This window comes from Notechis scutatus, chromosome 5 (assembly GCF_049901735.1).
Source record: "Notechis scutatus isolate UNSWTSFEM ecotype Mainland chromosome 5, rNotScu1.2, whole genome shotgun sequence".
NCBI lineage: Eukaryota > Metazoa > Chordata > Lepidosauria > Squamata > Elapidae > Notechis > Notechis scutatus.
Genome location: NC_142013.1, coordinates 93440506 through 93458194, shown reverse-complemented (window position 1 = coordinate 93458194; position 17689 = coordinate 93440506). Strand labels below are relative to the sequence as shown.

General features: G+C 39.2%; 1 protein-coding gene across 1 annotated transcript; it reads left to right on the top strand.

The window, feature by feature from the left end:
- Window positions 1-619: 619 nt before the first annotated feature.
- Window positions 620-17464, top strand: CLDN10 (claudin 10). The gene is made up of 5 exons (XM_026668860.2): window positions 620-1167; window positions 13715-13876; window positions 14020-14101; window positions 15016-15123; window positions 17097-17464. The coding sequence occupies exons 1-5, from the start codon at window positions 948-950 to the stop codon at window positions 17215-17217; spliced, it is 693 nt and encodes a 230-aa protein (XP_026524645.1). The 5' UTR covers window positions 620-947; the 3' UTR covers window positions 17218-17464.
- Window positions 17465-17689: the final 225 nt, after the last annotated feature.

Sequence of the window (17689 nt, the reverse complement as noted above, 5' to 3'; positions counted from 1 at the left end):
TCTTTCTATATTTGATATCTTCTTGATGGTTTTTTCCCCTTGCTTGCTTTTTTAAAAAAAAATCTTTATTTTTATCGTTATCTTTTCATATGATCAAAATTCAGATGCTTCACAACTGACTCATATTTATGACGGTGATCACCTTTTGTGACCTTCTGACAAGCAACGTCAATGGGGAAGCCACGCTCACTTAACCATCCTGTCCCTAACTTACTGGCCGCAGTGATTTGCTTAACAACAGTGGCACGGAAGGTCATCCAAGGGGGCAAGACACCCTTAACGAATGTCTCGCTTAACAACACATTTTGAGCTCAACGTTGGCCGTAAGTCGAGGACTAGTTGTATTGGGGGTTGGTGGGCAGGGGGAAGAGGGAAATGCCTCAAATTAGGTCCCAGACACGCCTGTTTTCTATATTTAGACACAGTGTCTCAACACGCCCACGATTGAATGTTGCCCTGTGGGAATTTCACCCCAACATCCTGCCAATATTTGGAATGAATCAGGCGTGACCCCGTCCCTTTTCCCGTTAGGGTGCGATTGAGAAAGAGGAGGCCGCCGCCGCCGCCGCCGGTTTCTCCTCGCTTGTGTTGCCAAGGCGGGCCCGCCCTCTGCTCCGAGGCGCCAGAGGGCCACCGCTGGGCGCGGACGGGCGCACGGGCAGGCCGTGAGCGCCGCGGGCTGGCAGCCCCATCTGAAGGCGCGGTTCCTCTTTCCAAGCCGTCGAAGCCGAGGGCAGCGCCCCCTCACGGGCCCGGCTTAGGCGAGAGGCGTGCCTTCCCCCCCGCCCTCTCGGGGCCCGGAGGATGCCGCGCGGGTGGGACCTCCCCGGGGACGCGGCAGGCGGCTGTGTTCAGTCGGCCGCCAAGCGGAGGCGCAGGCAGGCAGGAGGAGGAGGAGGCTCGCGCGCCCTCGCCGCCCCGCTCCGTCCCGTCCCGTCCCGTCGACCATGGCAAGCGCGTCGGTCGAAATCCTGGCTTTCCTGCTAGTCGTCTCGGGCTGGGTGCTGGTCTCCTCCACGCTGCCCACCGACTACTGGAAGGTGTCGTCCATCGACGGCACCGTCATCACCACGGCTACTTTCTGGTCCAACCTTTGGAAGACCTGCGTGACCGACTCCACCGGGGTGTCCAACTGCAAGGACTTCCCCTCCATGCTGGCGCTTGACGGTCTGCAAGGCTCTCCTTTTCCCCCTTCCCTTCCCTTCCCCTCGGTTAAGCTAGCGGGGGGGGGTCCGCCCTGCTCGGTATCCCTAATGGAAGGGGAGCCCGGCGGGGTTCCCTCTCCTGGGAGCTGCTCTCCTAGAAGGAGCGATTGGGGTGAGGTGGGGGGAATTCATTCAGCCACTGAGCCATCGGGTCCAACCCCTCGATCTCCAAATCCAATTTAATTTAGATGATAACCGGAATAATGATGGATCTAAGATTATTTGCTCCCCTCTTACATGGTTGCTTTGCCTCCTTATTTTTTTGTTTGAAGTTGTGATAGTAAAAGAATTGCTTGAGGATATAAAATTCATTTGTCTATTTAGAGATGTGAAATCCAGAAAGAAATGCCAAACTTGTAGTGGGGTTGATTTTCTTTTCATTCTAGTTAAGAGTCTTTTTGAAGAGAACAGTTGCTTTCTTTTTCAAATTATTGTCTGATTTCCTGATCATTCTCTTTCCTAAACTGCAATATTATGTTTGCCTCGTTTTTGGACTTGAGTTGCTAATGAATTTGGCTCTAAAACTGCCCTTGCCCACTAAAGCATCTCAGGAATTTGCCTGTCACAAGTTCCTATCTCAATGCCATGGATAAATCAATACAAAACCAAATATCTGAACTGTGGGTCTTTTGAATTACAGTTCTTATATCGATAGTCCTCAACTTATAACAGTTCTTTTAGTGACCGTTCAAGTTTCAACAGCATTGAAAAAATGTGTCCATTTTTTCATATGATCATTTTTCACACCAAATCATTACAAGCATCCCCATGGACACACAATCAAAACTCAGGTGCTTGGCAACTGGCTCTTATTTATGACGGTTGCAGTGTCCCAGAGTCAATGCAGAAGCCAGGTTCTCTTAACAACCAGGTTACTAACTTATCAACTGCAATGATTCACTTAATAACCTGTAATTGATTTTAAAAGTTCCTGGAGGTGTCTGCATCTTGAACAAAAGGACAAGATAATTTCCGGCATTTCAAACTTGCAAGGGATATTTTGATCACTCTTTTCCTCTTAGGTATATGCTACCAGAGCTGTCCCGTGAATCTGTCAAGCTCCGGTTTGTCAAAAATGAATTACTCATGTAGAGCTCCTCATTGATCATTTCATCCAGAGATTATAGATATGTTCAGATCCCTTTTGCAATCTCTTTTTGTGAGAGGAATACAGGAAATAGACTGGAAAAGGTCACTCATCTGTTCTCTTCACCGCATAATACCAGGGGATCCATCATTTCAAGAATGATCCTGGTTGCCCAAAATATACAGCTTGCCATCATGTAACATTTGAAGTTATATTCTTGTGGCTTCGTACTTTTAATATGAGATAAGCTGGGGGCTGCAGTCTGTGAAGGACAGCTTATAAGTTAGTGCCCATTAGACTAGTAGTGTTTCTCAACTCCAGAAATTCTAAGATGTGCGGTTCCCAGAGCTGAAGAATTCTTAGATATGGATCAAACCATTACCTTGATGAGTTAATTGGCTATATTTTCCAGGAGATTAGAAATCTTGTGGCATATGGAAGGAGCTACTATTTCTGTTTTCTCCTCTCATCATTTTGACATGAACCATGTGAAAACAGGCCCGGGTTGGTATCTTGTGCTTTTGTATAATAACAATAAAACCAGTCAATTAGGAACCAGTGGATTGTTTGAACATAGGAGAGTTAGAAGATTGCCAGTACTCTTTAACACAGGAAAGTGAGGCTCCTTATAGAGATGCCTTCTCTGAATCCAGTGGTTTTGGACAGCTTTCATCCTGTTTCCGGCCTCTCTTCTTTTACTACTAGCAGACTAGCTTCATAGCACCCTAGAAAAAGAGGATTATTTGGACTCTACATGTGAATGTGATAGCATTCTTGGTTTGCCAACATCTGTACTAGGAGAATGTGCCCCTCTTCAACCTCTCGGCCATCTTTGATATTATCAACCATGGTTCACCTGCAGGACTTGGATAGGTGAAGCATTATTTTGCAAAGATTCTATTCCTTCCTAGGTGGGCAGTTTCAACGTGGAGTAATAATGCTGGAGGAGAACCAGCCTGATATGTGGGAAGTTGCACAGATCAATCTTCTGTCCCCTGTTCAACATCTATGTAAACCTACCAGATAGGGTCATCTGACAATTTGAAGTACAGTTTCACCAATATGCCCATGATACAAGAGCTGTCCGAGCTGTAGAGAGATTCTTTTGTTAGGGTCCTTTCTTGGGCCTGGAGGCTTTAAGGCTGGCAGAGAACAGTGTAAAAGCTGAGCTTAAGGGTTGTTGCTTTTACCTCAGGATCTCCTGTTGCAACCTGTGATGTCTCTTGACAAGCAGACCCTACCCATGGAGGACCAGGTCTGCCATTTGAGAGCCCTTCTGGAAGAGCAGGTAGAGCCATGGCCAGAGGGGCCCATGCCCAGCTTCCAGGGTGTACCGATTACAACTACAGGTGGTCCTCAACGTACGACCACAATTGAGCCCAAAATTTAGGTTGCTAAGTGAGAAACTTTTTAAAGTGAGTTTTGCCCCATTTTACGACTTTTGTTTGCCACATTGGTTAAGTGAATCATGGCAGTTGTTAAGTAAGTAACCCGGGTGTTAAGTGAATCTGGCTTCCCCGTTGACTTTGCTTGTGTCAGAAAGTCACAAAAGTTGATCCCATGATCCCGAGACACTGCAACCATCATAAATATGAGTCAGTTGCCAAGCATCTGAATGTAAATCACGTGACCATGCTGCAATGGTCATAAGTGTGAAATATGGTCATAAGTCACTTTTTTTCAGTGTCATTGTAATTTCAAACAGTCACTACACAAACGTTGTAAGTCAAGGACTAACTGTAATATCTAAGGCAAAAGGACCTGATTTAAAGAATTTATGCCCTCATTACTACTTGGGTTAGATAATTGCAGTATATTTCTCTTAAAGCTGCTTTTAGAGGCACCTCAGAAATGATAATTGAACTGGAATGCAGCGGTCCACATGCCTCCTGATTTCTGTCATTTGCAATATATAAGCCCCAATTCTACAGTCTTTTTATGGCTTGGCACCTGGGCTGCCTATTGCAACCAGCATCAGCCCAACACACAGGTAGTTCTCAATTTAACAGCAGTTCATTTTGCGAAGTTACAACGGCAATGAAAAGAAAGTGACTTATGACCATTTTTCACACTTACGACCATTGCAGCATCCCCGGGGTCATACGTTCACAATTCAGATGCTTGGCAACTGACTCATCTTTATGACGGTTGCAGTGCCTTGGGGTCATGGGATCAGCTTCAGCAACTTTCTGACAAACAAAGTGAATGGGGAAACCAGATTCACTTAACAACTGTGTTACTAACTTAACAACTGCAGTGATTTGTTTAACAACTACGGCAAGAAAGGTTGTAAAATGGGGCAAAAATTCAGTTAACAAATGTTTCACTTAGCGACAGAAATTTGGGGCTCAATTATGGCCATAAGTTGAGGACTACCTTTATGTGAATATCCAGGGAAATACAAATTGATCCCACATTTCTGAGAGGTTCAGGGATTAAAGCAAGAAGCAATATGGCAGCACTTTGGAACTGATTCTTGTTAATGGCTGTCCCCTCCTTGCCAGCTTTTAGGAAAGTGTTAAAAACTGAATTTTTGTAGAGAATTTTTTTTCTTTAAGTCTATATTTGATGTCTTCTTGGTGGGCTTTTTTCCCTTGCTTGTTTTTTTTATCTCTTGTTATCTTTGAATAATCTTGTGTTATGGCTTTATCCATCCATGTTATTGTGATTGCTTTTTAATCTGTCCATGGATGTTTTAATTTTTGTTTTATGTACTCTAAGTGAGAGTAGTTTGACTGAACAGTGCAAAAGTTTGATTCCTAAATAATAAAAGGCAGAGGCTTTTTGTTTTAAGATTTCTGTGCAGTTTAATTGTCCATCAAGAAAATATCTTCAGGCTATAAAAAGACAGCTGTTAGGTAAAAATTTGGAGGCTGATATTTTTAATGATCCCAATGCCACCATCCTCATTTATTAGGTTATATAATATTGTACAGGACAGATAAACTCTTGACATTCCTATTTAACAAAGCACCTGAGTAAAGCTTCTGAACTACTATTGATTTTTTGTAATAAAATGAAAGTTAGATTGGTCTCATTACTGTGGCTAAAAATTAAGAGTATGAAATGTGCTGAACAATATATTTTTCATTATGATTTTCAATCTCAACTGCTGTTTCTGTCTCTTGGTTTCTTACCATGTGTAGATAGATGCCACATTTCTCTTGATATATTAATAATGCTGGTATCACCTTTTAACACAGTCAGCACCAAATTTTAATAAAGCATTTTGTAAGGTGATGCAACTGCTTATGGTATTAATATCTTGAAAGACCTGTCAAAATTAATCACAATTAAATTGTAAATGGGAAATCAGGAAATAAATGAATGCACCAAACTTCTACTCACTGCTTACTTTAGTTCATATTGGCTAATAAGGATTTAGCTCAGATACTCTTATGTCTTTCCTGGAACCTTCTTAATTAAATCGTTGAGTCTCCGGGGTGACATATAAATCATTGTTTTGCATACAGATGTTCTCATGATACTGTGAAATTGTATCAAAATATGTCCCAAATTTATAGCACCAAAGGTAGGAGCAGAATAAGACAAATTGTAATTAATTTATAAAACATTAACCAATATTGTTTTGTGGAATGTTTGCTTTTAGTAATATTTTAAATAGAGGATTTATTTTTACTTACACAGCTGAGCTAATGCACAACTTGAACTTGGGTGAATTGCTTACCACGTTTAGTGACTATTGTGTTCATTTTTTCCTCACTTTTAAGAAAAAAATATAATTCTCAGAAATAGAACTCCCCATAATTTAACAATATAGCTTTTGATCCTGGTCTCTGGGCAAACAGGAAACAGATTTAACTTTTTTTTGTATGATTTCCTTAAAAAATGCTGTAACTTCTTGCAGTTGTCTTTTTTTAAGGCTACATATACTTTTTCCTTGTTCTACATTTGTAGCCCCCTGAGTGTTCTTACTTTGGCCTCTTTTGCATCTCTTCACTTTTTTTCTAAATGTTTCTTAAAATGTGGCAGGCAGAATTACTCAATTACACATTTGCCTTACCTCACCAGCAGACAATAGATTAGAATATGTGGTAATCTAGAAAGCATGTATCCTTGATGCAACTTATCTCTGCCCTTTGTATACACCATGATGACTTAGTTATAGTTATAATTTCCACAATTGTCTTTACTGGTACTATTGTAAACCAGGGATGGGATTCTACCAGTTTGGACTGTTTTGGGCGAACCGGATGTTAAAGTTACAGCTGGTTCGCCGAACCAGCATTTCAACCGACCAGCTAGCCCCTCCCCTCCTGCCCCACCTCTCCCAGGAGTCTCCACGTGGCCCATTTTTGATGAAGATAAGTGCAGGGTCCACATGGAGGCTCTGGGAGGGGGAAAAATGGACCGTCTGGAAGTCCAGAAACAGAATGTTCACTGGGAGCCAGTGAATGAATGGAACACAGTGTAGTGCAGTTCATTCATCACTTAATTAAGTTTTGATTAAATATCAGGTAAGAACCAACCCAAATTGTAGGAGTAAGAGCCAGCATATGAAATTCATTTCTAACTTTATGTAGTCCCAATTTATATCTAATAAAGTATAAGTATAAGGCACAGGTGCTATTCAGCAGATTCTGACCAGTTCTGGAGAACCGGTAGCAGAAATTTTGAGTAGTTCGGAGAACCAGCAAATACCACCTCTGACTGGAGATTTTACAGTATCCTTCCCCTGCCATGCCCACCAAGGCATGCCCACAGAACCAGTAGTAAAAAAAATTGAATCCTACCACAGGTATAAGGTCATGTTTCCTTTAGGTACCCCAAAAATCCAAGATAAAGCGAATGATGAGTTGAAAGGCCTCCTTTATTGGTATCACCCCATTTATTTGTAAGCATTTTAATTCTCTCATGTATTTAATTTTCCAGTTGCTCTAAATGATGCATTATGAATCTGGTATTATTTGTATATTTTCATTGTGTATATTTTTATTCTGTTTCACTTTCATGTAAAAAATGAAATGGTAACATCTTCTTCCAAGATCTGTCTGACCTTTTTGGGTTTAGTTAGTTAGAATCTATGTGTATGCTTTGTTGAACTGTCTATTATATCATCTGTGATCTTCTGGACTTATAATATTTATTTATTTTATTATTTTATTTTATTTGTCAGTTGCTTATAAGATAATAGGTATAAGTATAAACATGAGTAAGAATACAGGAAATAGGTACAAATAAATGGGGACAATAGGACAGGGACGGGAGGCACGATGGTGCACTTATGCATGCCCCTTACAGACCTCTTAGGAATGGGGTGAGGTCAATAGTGGATAGTTTGAAGTTAAAGGAGTGGGGGTTTGAGGATGTAACAACAGAGTCAGGTAGTGCATTCCAGGCATTGACCACTCTGTTGCTGAAGTTGTACTTTCTGCAATCAAGTTTGGAGCGGTTAACATTGAGTTGGTATCTGTTGTGTGCTCTTGTATTCTTGCGGTTGAAGCTGAAGTAGTCATTGACTGGTAGGACATTGTAGCAGATAATTTTGTGTACTACGCTTAAGTCCAACTTTAGGCGGCGTAGTTCAAGATTGTCCAAGCCCAAAAGTTCAAGCCTGGTGGTATAGGGTATTCTGTTGCAAGCAGAGGAGTGTACTACTCTTCTCATGAAATACTTCTGGACTCGCTCAATTGTATTAATGTCTGATATACAGTGCTGATTCCAAACAGATGAGCTGTATTCAAGTATTGGTCTAGCAAAGGTTTTGAATGCCTAGTTAGCAATTCAATATTTCCAGAGGAGAAGCGTCGTAAGATTAGATTTACAACTCTTAATGCCTTTTTGGCGATGCTGTTACAGTGAGCTCTAGCGCTTAGATCATTAGATATGAGTACTCCAAGGTCCTTGACAGAGTGAGGGTCATCAACGAGGTCATATCCGCCTAGCTTGTATTTGGTGAACTGATTTTTTTTTTACCAATGTGTAGGACAGAGTATTTGCTGGTCAAAATTTAGAGTTGCCAAATGTTTGACCATTCAGACACATAATCAAGGTCACTTTGAAGAACAGTAGCATTGTCGGTGGTGTTGAATAGTTTTACATCATCCATGAAGAGGACGCAGCTGTTAATAAGGTGATCATAAAGGTCATTTATATAGAGTATAAAGAATGTGGGTCCTAAAATGCTGCCTTGGGGGACACCACTGTTGACTGGAGCAGGGTTTGATATAGCGCTCCCTATTTTTACTATTTGTTGCCTGTTTGACAGGAATGCAGTAATCCACTTATGAAGGGATCCGGAAATGCCGTAAGAGTTTAGTTTTAACAGTAGTTTGTCATGTACCACTGAATCAAAGTCTTTGCAGAAGTCTATGTAAATTGCGTCTATTGCTTTACCTTGGTCGAGTAGAGTAGTCCATATGTTTTTGCAATGTAGGAGTTGTAGGTTGCAGGACAATTTTTTCCTGAAACCAAATTGTTTTTGGGAGAGTAGGTTGTTTGACTCTAAGTGGAGGGTGATGAATTGATTCATGACTGATTCCATGACTTTGCACGTGACACAACACAGTGAGATTGATCTGTAGTTTTCAACCAGGCTGGGGTCACCTTTTTTGAAGATAGGGATGACTGTAGCTAAGGATCATAGGTTCGGTAAGGAGCTGGTTTTGAATGATATATCATATATAATGCTTAGGGGTTCTGCTATGGCAGAGGAGAGCTTTTTTAAGAAGTATGCACATACTCCATCGGGGCCAATAGATAGGGCTGGTTTTAGGTTTCGTAGTGCCTTTTCTACATTATCTTCTGTAAAGTCAATATGTAGTAGATCATTGCAGTTAGTTGTGGTACGACTAAGAAATGTGGGGCATGAGCCATTGCTGTTTACAAAGACTGAACTGAAGAATGTGTTGAAGAGGTTGGCCTTAACGGCTTCATCACTGCAGTCTTTCCCATTTGGTCCCTTTAGAGGTGGGATGGTTCTTGAGTCTTTAAGTTTGGAATTTACAAAATTGTAGAAGGCGTGGGTAGATTTTGTACGTAGGTGGTTTTCCTCTTGCTTGCAGTGGTAATTTGTGCATTCTGCCTTTATCTGTCGGCATAAAGTGTTGTATCAGTTTTTAAAGTTTGCTACGTAGCTAGTTTTGTTTTTACGCCATAGTGATTTATTTTTTTGATTGAAGTTTCCTTATTGTTATGGGTAATTATTTTTAGGGGCTACTAATGGTACATATAGTTTAATAACTCTTTCAAGTTCAAGTAAGAATGCATTATAATGGTCTTCTGTAGTATTACAGTTAGAGAACAGAAAGTGCCAATCAAGAGATGATAGATCGGCATCTATGAGATCATAGTTGGCTTTTTTGAAATTGTATTTTGGAGATCCATCATTATGATCTTCTTTGCGAGGGCGTAAATTGAGATAAAAGTCAATCATACTGTGGTCACTGTTTGAAAAGGGTTCTTGTATTTGTAGGCCTTAAATTGAGTTTGAGCTGTTGCAGAAGATGAGGTCGAGGCAGTTGTTGAGTCTAGTGTTGTTTGTTACTAATTGATCCAGTCCCAGTGTGGTAACAGCATTGTACAGGGTTGCATGTATGGGTTCAGATGTACATTCATTTAAGGTCCAGTTTATAAGCGGTCATCAAGGAAAATAACAGGGTGTGGACAAGAGGCAGCCCACATCAGCAGTGAAGTTAGTTTGTTTGCATGAACTACGTCCTAATCAGGGGCTCTGTAGCATAGTAAGAAGTGGATAGTGGTATTTAAGGAAAGTTCACAAACGATGGTCTCTGGAAAAACAAGCTCCTGTGTAATTGGAATCTTTCTTAGATTTAGGGATTTTTTATAGAAGATAGCAACTCCACCTCCTCTACGGATTTCGCGATCTGACCGATAAACGTGATATTCTCTGACTGTGGTAATGGAGTCTGGAAAAGATGCATTCAGCGTCTCACAGACAAATATAATATCAAATGTGGCTGTTCTTAGTAGGATGAGGAATTCATGCATGCACCAATCAATTAATTACAATAATCATGCTAGTCAAGTAATTTCACTATTTAACAATCACCCTAAACAATTAATTACACTAATCACTAATCACAGTGGTCAATTAATTATATTAATAATTAATTTTGCTAATCAATTAAATTACAGATTGGTAATCACATTATTTGCACTAGACACTCTAGTCACACTAATCAATCAAACAATCAATCAATTGATAAATTATTTTAGAGAAATTATTATAGAGATATATAATATTAATCAAGCTTTCTCTCATCGCCATATTTCTTTTCTTTCTTTTTTTGTCTGTAGCAAGTCTGGTGCCAAGCACCGGAAATCAGGGAATTCAGGCAGCTCAAATGAATATAAAGATTTTATTGCAAGCTTAAGCTCTCTACAAAATCTGAGCTACCAGTGGTTAAGGGAAACAAGTGGGAATTAAAAGGCATTCAAGATGGGCTTGACTTCGATCTCTTGCAAGCTTACAAGGATTCATGACTTATGATGTGTTTGACCCCTCCTTCAGGTTCAGTCTAATTATCTCCTACATCTAGGGTCTTGGCATTGACAATGCTATCAGCTGATGCACGGCATATGACAAACTATTGCTACCATAGAGAGTAAATTAGTAGAATAGGGTTTTGTTTTTTTCAAATGATCATTTTGTAGAATTGAAAAGTCTCTAAACAGATACTTTCTAATTGTGTTCATTGTGCCTTTGTTTTTTAAGTTGTGAATATAAATGGTATTCTGGCTATTAGCCTCATTAGAAGAGTAGCTTTTTAAAATGTGTGTAAAATCCTCTGCCAAACTGATTTAATTAATATGATTGATATTAACAATTAATTAATATTTAATTAGTTAATATTGATTATATAAAAAGGCAGGTCTTAATTAACTTAAATCTCTATCTTAATTAACTTAAATCTCTATCAGTGCTGGTTGGAGTTGCAGGTAATTAAAAAACAATAAACACAAGGGCTGCACAAGTTGTGCTTTAAAAGTCCAGGTAACTCCCTGAAGGGAGCACATGAAGATTTCGGCAGTTCAGATATTTGCAGCCCAGATAGGGTAGCCTGAATGTATCATACATGATACATATAAATGCATATAACCTACATAGATACACACTTGGTTCTTCCGCTGGTTTGGCAATGAGAAAGCAATTAGAAGCACTGTGGTTGGTTGTTATATCCCAAGTAGGGAGTATGTATCATCAGTAAGGCTAAAAACCTGTCATTTCTACCCAGCTATTTGCATTATTTGCATAAGGATTGTTCCAGATCTTGAATTGGTTGGGCATGTCTGTCATGTTGTTCATCCATCCTTCTTTCCTGTCTTTTTGATCCATTTGAAGCGAACTGGTTTTGGATCAATCCTGCCTTGACATAGAGGCTGCATTTATTGTATACTGAACCACAATGAACCACAAAATACGCAAATCACATTTCAGTTTAATGTTATGTGAATCCAGTCTATATCGTTGGTAAATGGTTCAGTGTGCCCTATGAGTTGGATTAGATGACCATTCTACACATTCTTTTTGAACTGGCCATGTGAACCTGGTATGTTTTGCTTGTGAGAACTAATTATGTCCTTCCTTCTTTACTCCTTATTCTGTTTTTTGTGGAAAAATCACATGCTAGCGTGTAAATGATGGATGGCAGCCATTTTGTTGTGGTTGGGGTAAATCTTTACCATTTTTCCCAGGAGATATAGCTATAAATAACCTTGAAAGCACCTGTGGGTAAATAACTTCATGCTCCAGCACATTTAATGTCTTAATTAGCTACTAACAATGCCAATAAATTGAATGTGAAAATAATGACTTCCGTGGCTAATTTTGATCTATATAAGTAGCAAAAAAAAGTTACAAAGACCCCCCAAGGAAACTGGGTCTAAGGAGAAATTTTATACTAAATATCCATTTTGAGTAATAAAAACTAGGTGTTGGTAACTTTTCACTTCTTGCAGAATTTAGCTTAACAGCCATATCCAGTGCCCCATCAGGTATAATGTTATTTCCTGTGTTATTCCTTATCTAGAAATGCGTAAGTAAGAATGCGCTCCAGGCCTACATTAATGCTTGAAATGAGGCATGTGCATTTACAGTTAACTAAAAGCCTATTTAAAAGACTGTGCCTCAGTATACAATCCTTAATAAAATACTGTATAACCCTATAAAAATTTAAATAATGGGGAATTTGTTCTGAAATGTGTTTTTTTTTTTTTCTACAATGGCACCACCTTAAGGGAAAAAAACCTAGTTTTTTCAAAAAATTAGTTTTGTTCCTTCTATAACAATCTAATATAAATAAGATAGTAGCTGGAAGATAATTTTGAGATCTCTCTATTCACCATAACAGTAACCTATATTTGGGTTCACCCAGGTAACTTTTACAAAGTATCTGTACTAGTCTTTATACTGTATCATGTCGGAATATGGTAAAAATATAGAAGGCATGTGCTACTGCATTTCATAATCCATCAGATCTGCCATCTTCAGCTTTGTGCTTTGCTGGCATCCTGTCATCAATTGTTGAGGGGAGGGGGGAAGGAAGGAAGCAATTGTCAAGTGGAGAGTAGATAAGAGCAAAGGTGTGTGTGTGTGACAGGCTTAATGGAAACCAGAGTTATGAGGACAGGCCTATTCCAAGCACCCCTGAGCCTGGGGAAAAAATGTGAACGGCACCACGTGGCATCAAACATCCGAGCTGTTCCCTCAGCACCTATACAGCACACCATTCAGAGGTGGTATTCAGCAGGTTCTGACCAGTTCTGAAGAACCAGTAGCAGAAATTTTGAGTAGTTCAAAGTACTGGAAAATACCACCTCTGACTGACCCTGCCCCCATCTATTTTCTGCCTCCCGAGTCCCAGCTGATTGGCTGGGTCTTCTTTTGTTGCCCTGCACAGGAGAACAGAGCTGAAAAGCAGGTTAGTGGAGTGGGGAGGGAATGGGGATTTTGCAGTCTCCTTCCCCAACACCCACAACTTCTGAAGGCAAGCCAATCAATTTCTCCTTAAGTCTAGATTGCTTCTCTCCTTGATGAGTTTCTATCCATTGTTTTTGTCTGGCCTTCTAGAGCTTTGGAAAATAGGTTGACCCCTCTTCTTTGGGGCATCCCTGACACACTGGATGTTGCTAAGATCCCTGAACCAATAGCTATCCCAATAAAATTGGGCGCATTTTTATTTCTAGTACAACCCAGTATGTTCATATTTACATTACTCCCTCTGTTGTTTCCCACAACGTTAGGTACTGCCATGTGAAAAACCTGTGAAGATAGAGTGGAGATTTGCATAAGAGTTCATCTAATTAGAAGAGATTTTTAAAAGTGTCTTATTACACAGGTGACCTGTTCTGCACTGAAAGCCCTTTGAACATGGATATCACTCAATTTTCTTCTTGCATTTCTTCTTGCATTATCACTCAATTTCTTCTTGCATTTCAGGTTACATACAAGCGTGCAGAGGACTCATGATTGCTGCTGTCTGCCTTGGGTTTTTTGGCTCTGTATTTGCCCTGATCGGGATGAAATGTACAAAGGTTGGAGGCTCAGACCAAACTAAAGCTAAAATTGCTTGTTTTGCTGGAGTGATCTTTATTCTTTCAGGTAAATATGAAATGATCAAAGCTGAGTTTTTCTAGGCAGATCAAATTAAGTGGGAAAATTGCTGTCGATTGTAGATTTTGGTGGATGTATACTGAAGCATTTCCAGATATTAATCTGTTCTGCACTTGATGCATTTTTTTTAGGACTGAGTTCATTGACTGGTTGCTCCCTCTACGCTCACCGAATCACATCTGAGTTCTTTGACCCCACATTTATTGCACAAAAGTAAGTCCAGTTGAAAAAACTAGATAGGAGATGCTTTATTTGCTGTTTTGGTCTATCTGCCTGGTTCAGAGGAACCAGAGCTAATTAACCTGCCCAAAATAAAGTTTAAACTCGCTATAATAAACCAAAACAACTGCTGTCTTTTGAACTCCATTAGTATTTCAGTGAAGTTAGAATGGAAGGTTACAAGGTCTACAGCCTTGAGGTGATTCCTCCTGTCTTAGAAGCTTTGAAAACTATATTTCAGTACAATATAGCTAAAAGAAACTAACAAAAAAATAAAATATCTTTTGCTCTGTTTCTAAAATTAAACCAATAAATAGCTGATTAGCTATATTCTAGGATCTTTTTCATCTTTCTAGTTATTTTAGTCAACCAAAACTGAAACATTTACAGCAAATGACCTAATTCTATACAAGGTCACCTTGGCCATAATATATTTAGTAGAAGTGCTGTCTTTGTGACCCAGCAAGAAGTAAAGGATTATTCTATTATAATTAATCAAATAATTGATCGTTATTGCTGAATTATATGCCGCAAAGCACCCGTATTTTTTTATGGCAGGTGATTAATGGGTTCTTTCCTTGTAAATACTTAAGATATACACTGGAGAGCAAGACTGTAAATTCTCCAACTCTTGAGAATTGGAGAAGTGAAGAGGGAATGAAACTTCAATGCCCATTAGAGTAACCGTATTTCAAATGGCTTGTTTTAGATAGGAGCAATGTTTGCCAAGCTTTCTGCTTTTTTAAGGAGAGTGGGGTTGCTGAGGATTGCGGTGGAAAGAGCAAAAATTATTTAATTTTTGTTAATACAATGAATGCCTTAATTTAGCCTTGTAAACCCCTTCCCATAAATAAATCTGATTTGCGGATTTCACTATTTATTAAACCTGAATTATCACCTATCTGCAGGTATGAACTGGGAGCAGCTTTATTCATTGGTTGGGCTGGAGCATCCCTTTGCATAATTGGTGGCAGCATATTCTGCTTCTCCATTGCTGAAAATAAACCAACTCCACGGTACAGACCACTGCTTTTTTAAAATTAATATTAGCAGATTTCTAATTACTGAACTGTAAGATCAGTAGCACCAATTCAATCTGCAAACCCTAGTCAATAGTCAAGAATGATTAGGTGAAAAACAGGGAATTTAAAAACCCTGTTTCTAGGGGAAAAAACTTGTCAGACACTGCTCATCTCAGTAAGATTTAAGCATAGGATTAGAAATCATGTAGCACAAACTGATAATTTATGCCACATAAGATGCCTTAGTGCTTCTTTAAAATAATGCATGTTGCATTTTAATGCTTTTAAAATGCATGAATGTCATCATTCATGACTCAGGGCTGTTTAAGTTTACTGGGCATCGTTTTCACAGAAATAATTTATAATTGTGAAACCACCTTCCAACTACATCCCTTTATCTTGAATAGTACTGAGACAGCAGTATTCACTAGTAGTCCTTATAATTCCAAGCTTTCTTTCCTTTTCATCCATCTATTATGTGGTACATTAATTTTGCTTCCCGATACACAAAATATGAAAGAGTTGAGTCAAAATTGGGATCTTGAAGTATAGTGCAGTAATGCATTTGCTGTGATTTTACCGATTGTGTTGAGAATGTTGACGATTAAAGTAGGATTGTAGTATGAATTCATGAAAGATTCTACACTTTCCAGCACTGAGCTATGTGTAGCCCAGTCTTAATTTGGGAATGGATCGTCTGATTCACATAGAATGGACTTCTGAATAAGCATGCTCAGGTTGCGCTGTTTTGGACAAACAAGTACATCTCAAAAATTTAAACTCCATGCCTGAAATGAAGCTGTTTTAAGGACAGCTTGCTACAATAAATGACGTAGAGAAAAACAAACATTGATTTCTGTACTTGGGTCAGATAAGAGCCAGGTGGTACAGTGGTTAGAATGCAGTATTGCAGGCTAACTCACTGCTCGCTGCCAGCAGTTTGATTCTGATCTGCTCAAGGTTGATTTAGCCTTCCATCCTGCTGAGGTTGGTAAAATGAGGACCCAGATTGTTAGAGGAAATACGCTGACTCTGTAAACTGTTTAGAGAGCTGTAAAGCAATATGAAGCAGTATAGAAGTGTGATTGCTAACAGGTCCCTTTCCAAGTTTTTAGTATGAAGCAATTACAGGTATCAGCCTAGGGAAGGTCTGTGACATTTGGGAATGTTCCACAGACCTTCTTTCATTGTGTCATCAATAATAAGGTAGCAGCTGCCTTTCCTGGTTTGGCCATTAATTCATGCTCTTGGCATTTGACCCTGTAGGGCTTTGACCAATTGACCTGCATGGTATGGTCATTAAGGCAATTTTAGCTTCCCACTGATACTCAACACAAGCATATTCTTCAGCACACACCTATATTTTTCTAGGTATTTGATTAAAAAGCTCAAGACTGCTGTGTAAAAAATCTTTAGTTCAGGCTGAGAAAAACTGCTTCTACCTTGCTAGTAAGTTTTCCTACAGCGGAGAAGTTTTTAAAATTGTTCAAAATTTCACCCTGTACTTTTGGTTACAGGAAGCCTTTCCCAAGGACTAGCAAAATATGAACACTATTCTTGTCACTTCAAAGAAAAAGTGTTAACATTATTCTTGTTAAACGGTCACTTAAAAGAATATTGAGACTTGACCACAAAGTAGCCTCCTGAGCTGCAATAATGTCTGAGAAGTTTTTACCCAACTTGAACAAAATGGATGGGTATATTCTTTGTTGTAATTAAGGTATGAGTACATGCAGCCCCTGCAATTCATCTGAACAGCAATGTCTTCTTCCAGGACTATAAATAAGGCAGCTGTGGGATTCTGGAAATTGATGCTGCTGCTTTAAATGAATTGTAGAGAGTGGCTGTGCTCATCCTTCCCTTATGTCTGTCTATAGTAAAACTTAAAAGCACACAGCAGCTCCATGACATCTTCCTTTCAATATTTCTTGATATTTAAATGAACTCTAAACTTTCTCGTGTTTCAGGATGGTATATGCATACAACAAATCAGCTTCTGTGATGTCTACTCGAACCAAGGCCTACTCAGCAGATTTTAAAACATCCAAGATCCCCCCAAAGCATTTCGACAAAAATGCCTACGTGTAACTGGGTGGTTGGAGGAATGTTTTTAATGCTCATGTTTATATGCTGTCCATCCGCAGAATGATTTTTAAAAAGTGGCTAGGTACCTTGAGCATCAGCAGTTTTATAACTATTTTAACAGTTTTATAAATGAACTTTTGTCTACTTGATGTAAATTTTCTTCATTACTTGTTTTAAGATTTATACTTATATTAGACATAATTTATAACTGAAAAATAACTTGCTATGTTTTGCTGTCTGTAAAAAGAAATATAAATGAAGTCATTTTGATTACAGCCAATATTGTGAGGGATCTTCAGAATCAAACAGTTGCAGCTTTTAAATGGATCCATCAGTTTTGAAGACCTGCTTTTAATAACTTGGGACTAGTTTTAAAAGCATGTTAAAACAGAGCAGGATAAGCTTAAGCAAGATCTTAATAATCTATTATGAAACACTAACAGTTTTAATCCCAATATCACAATTATATGGATTA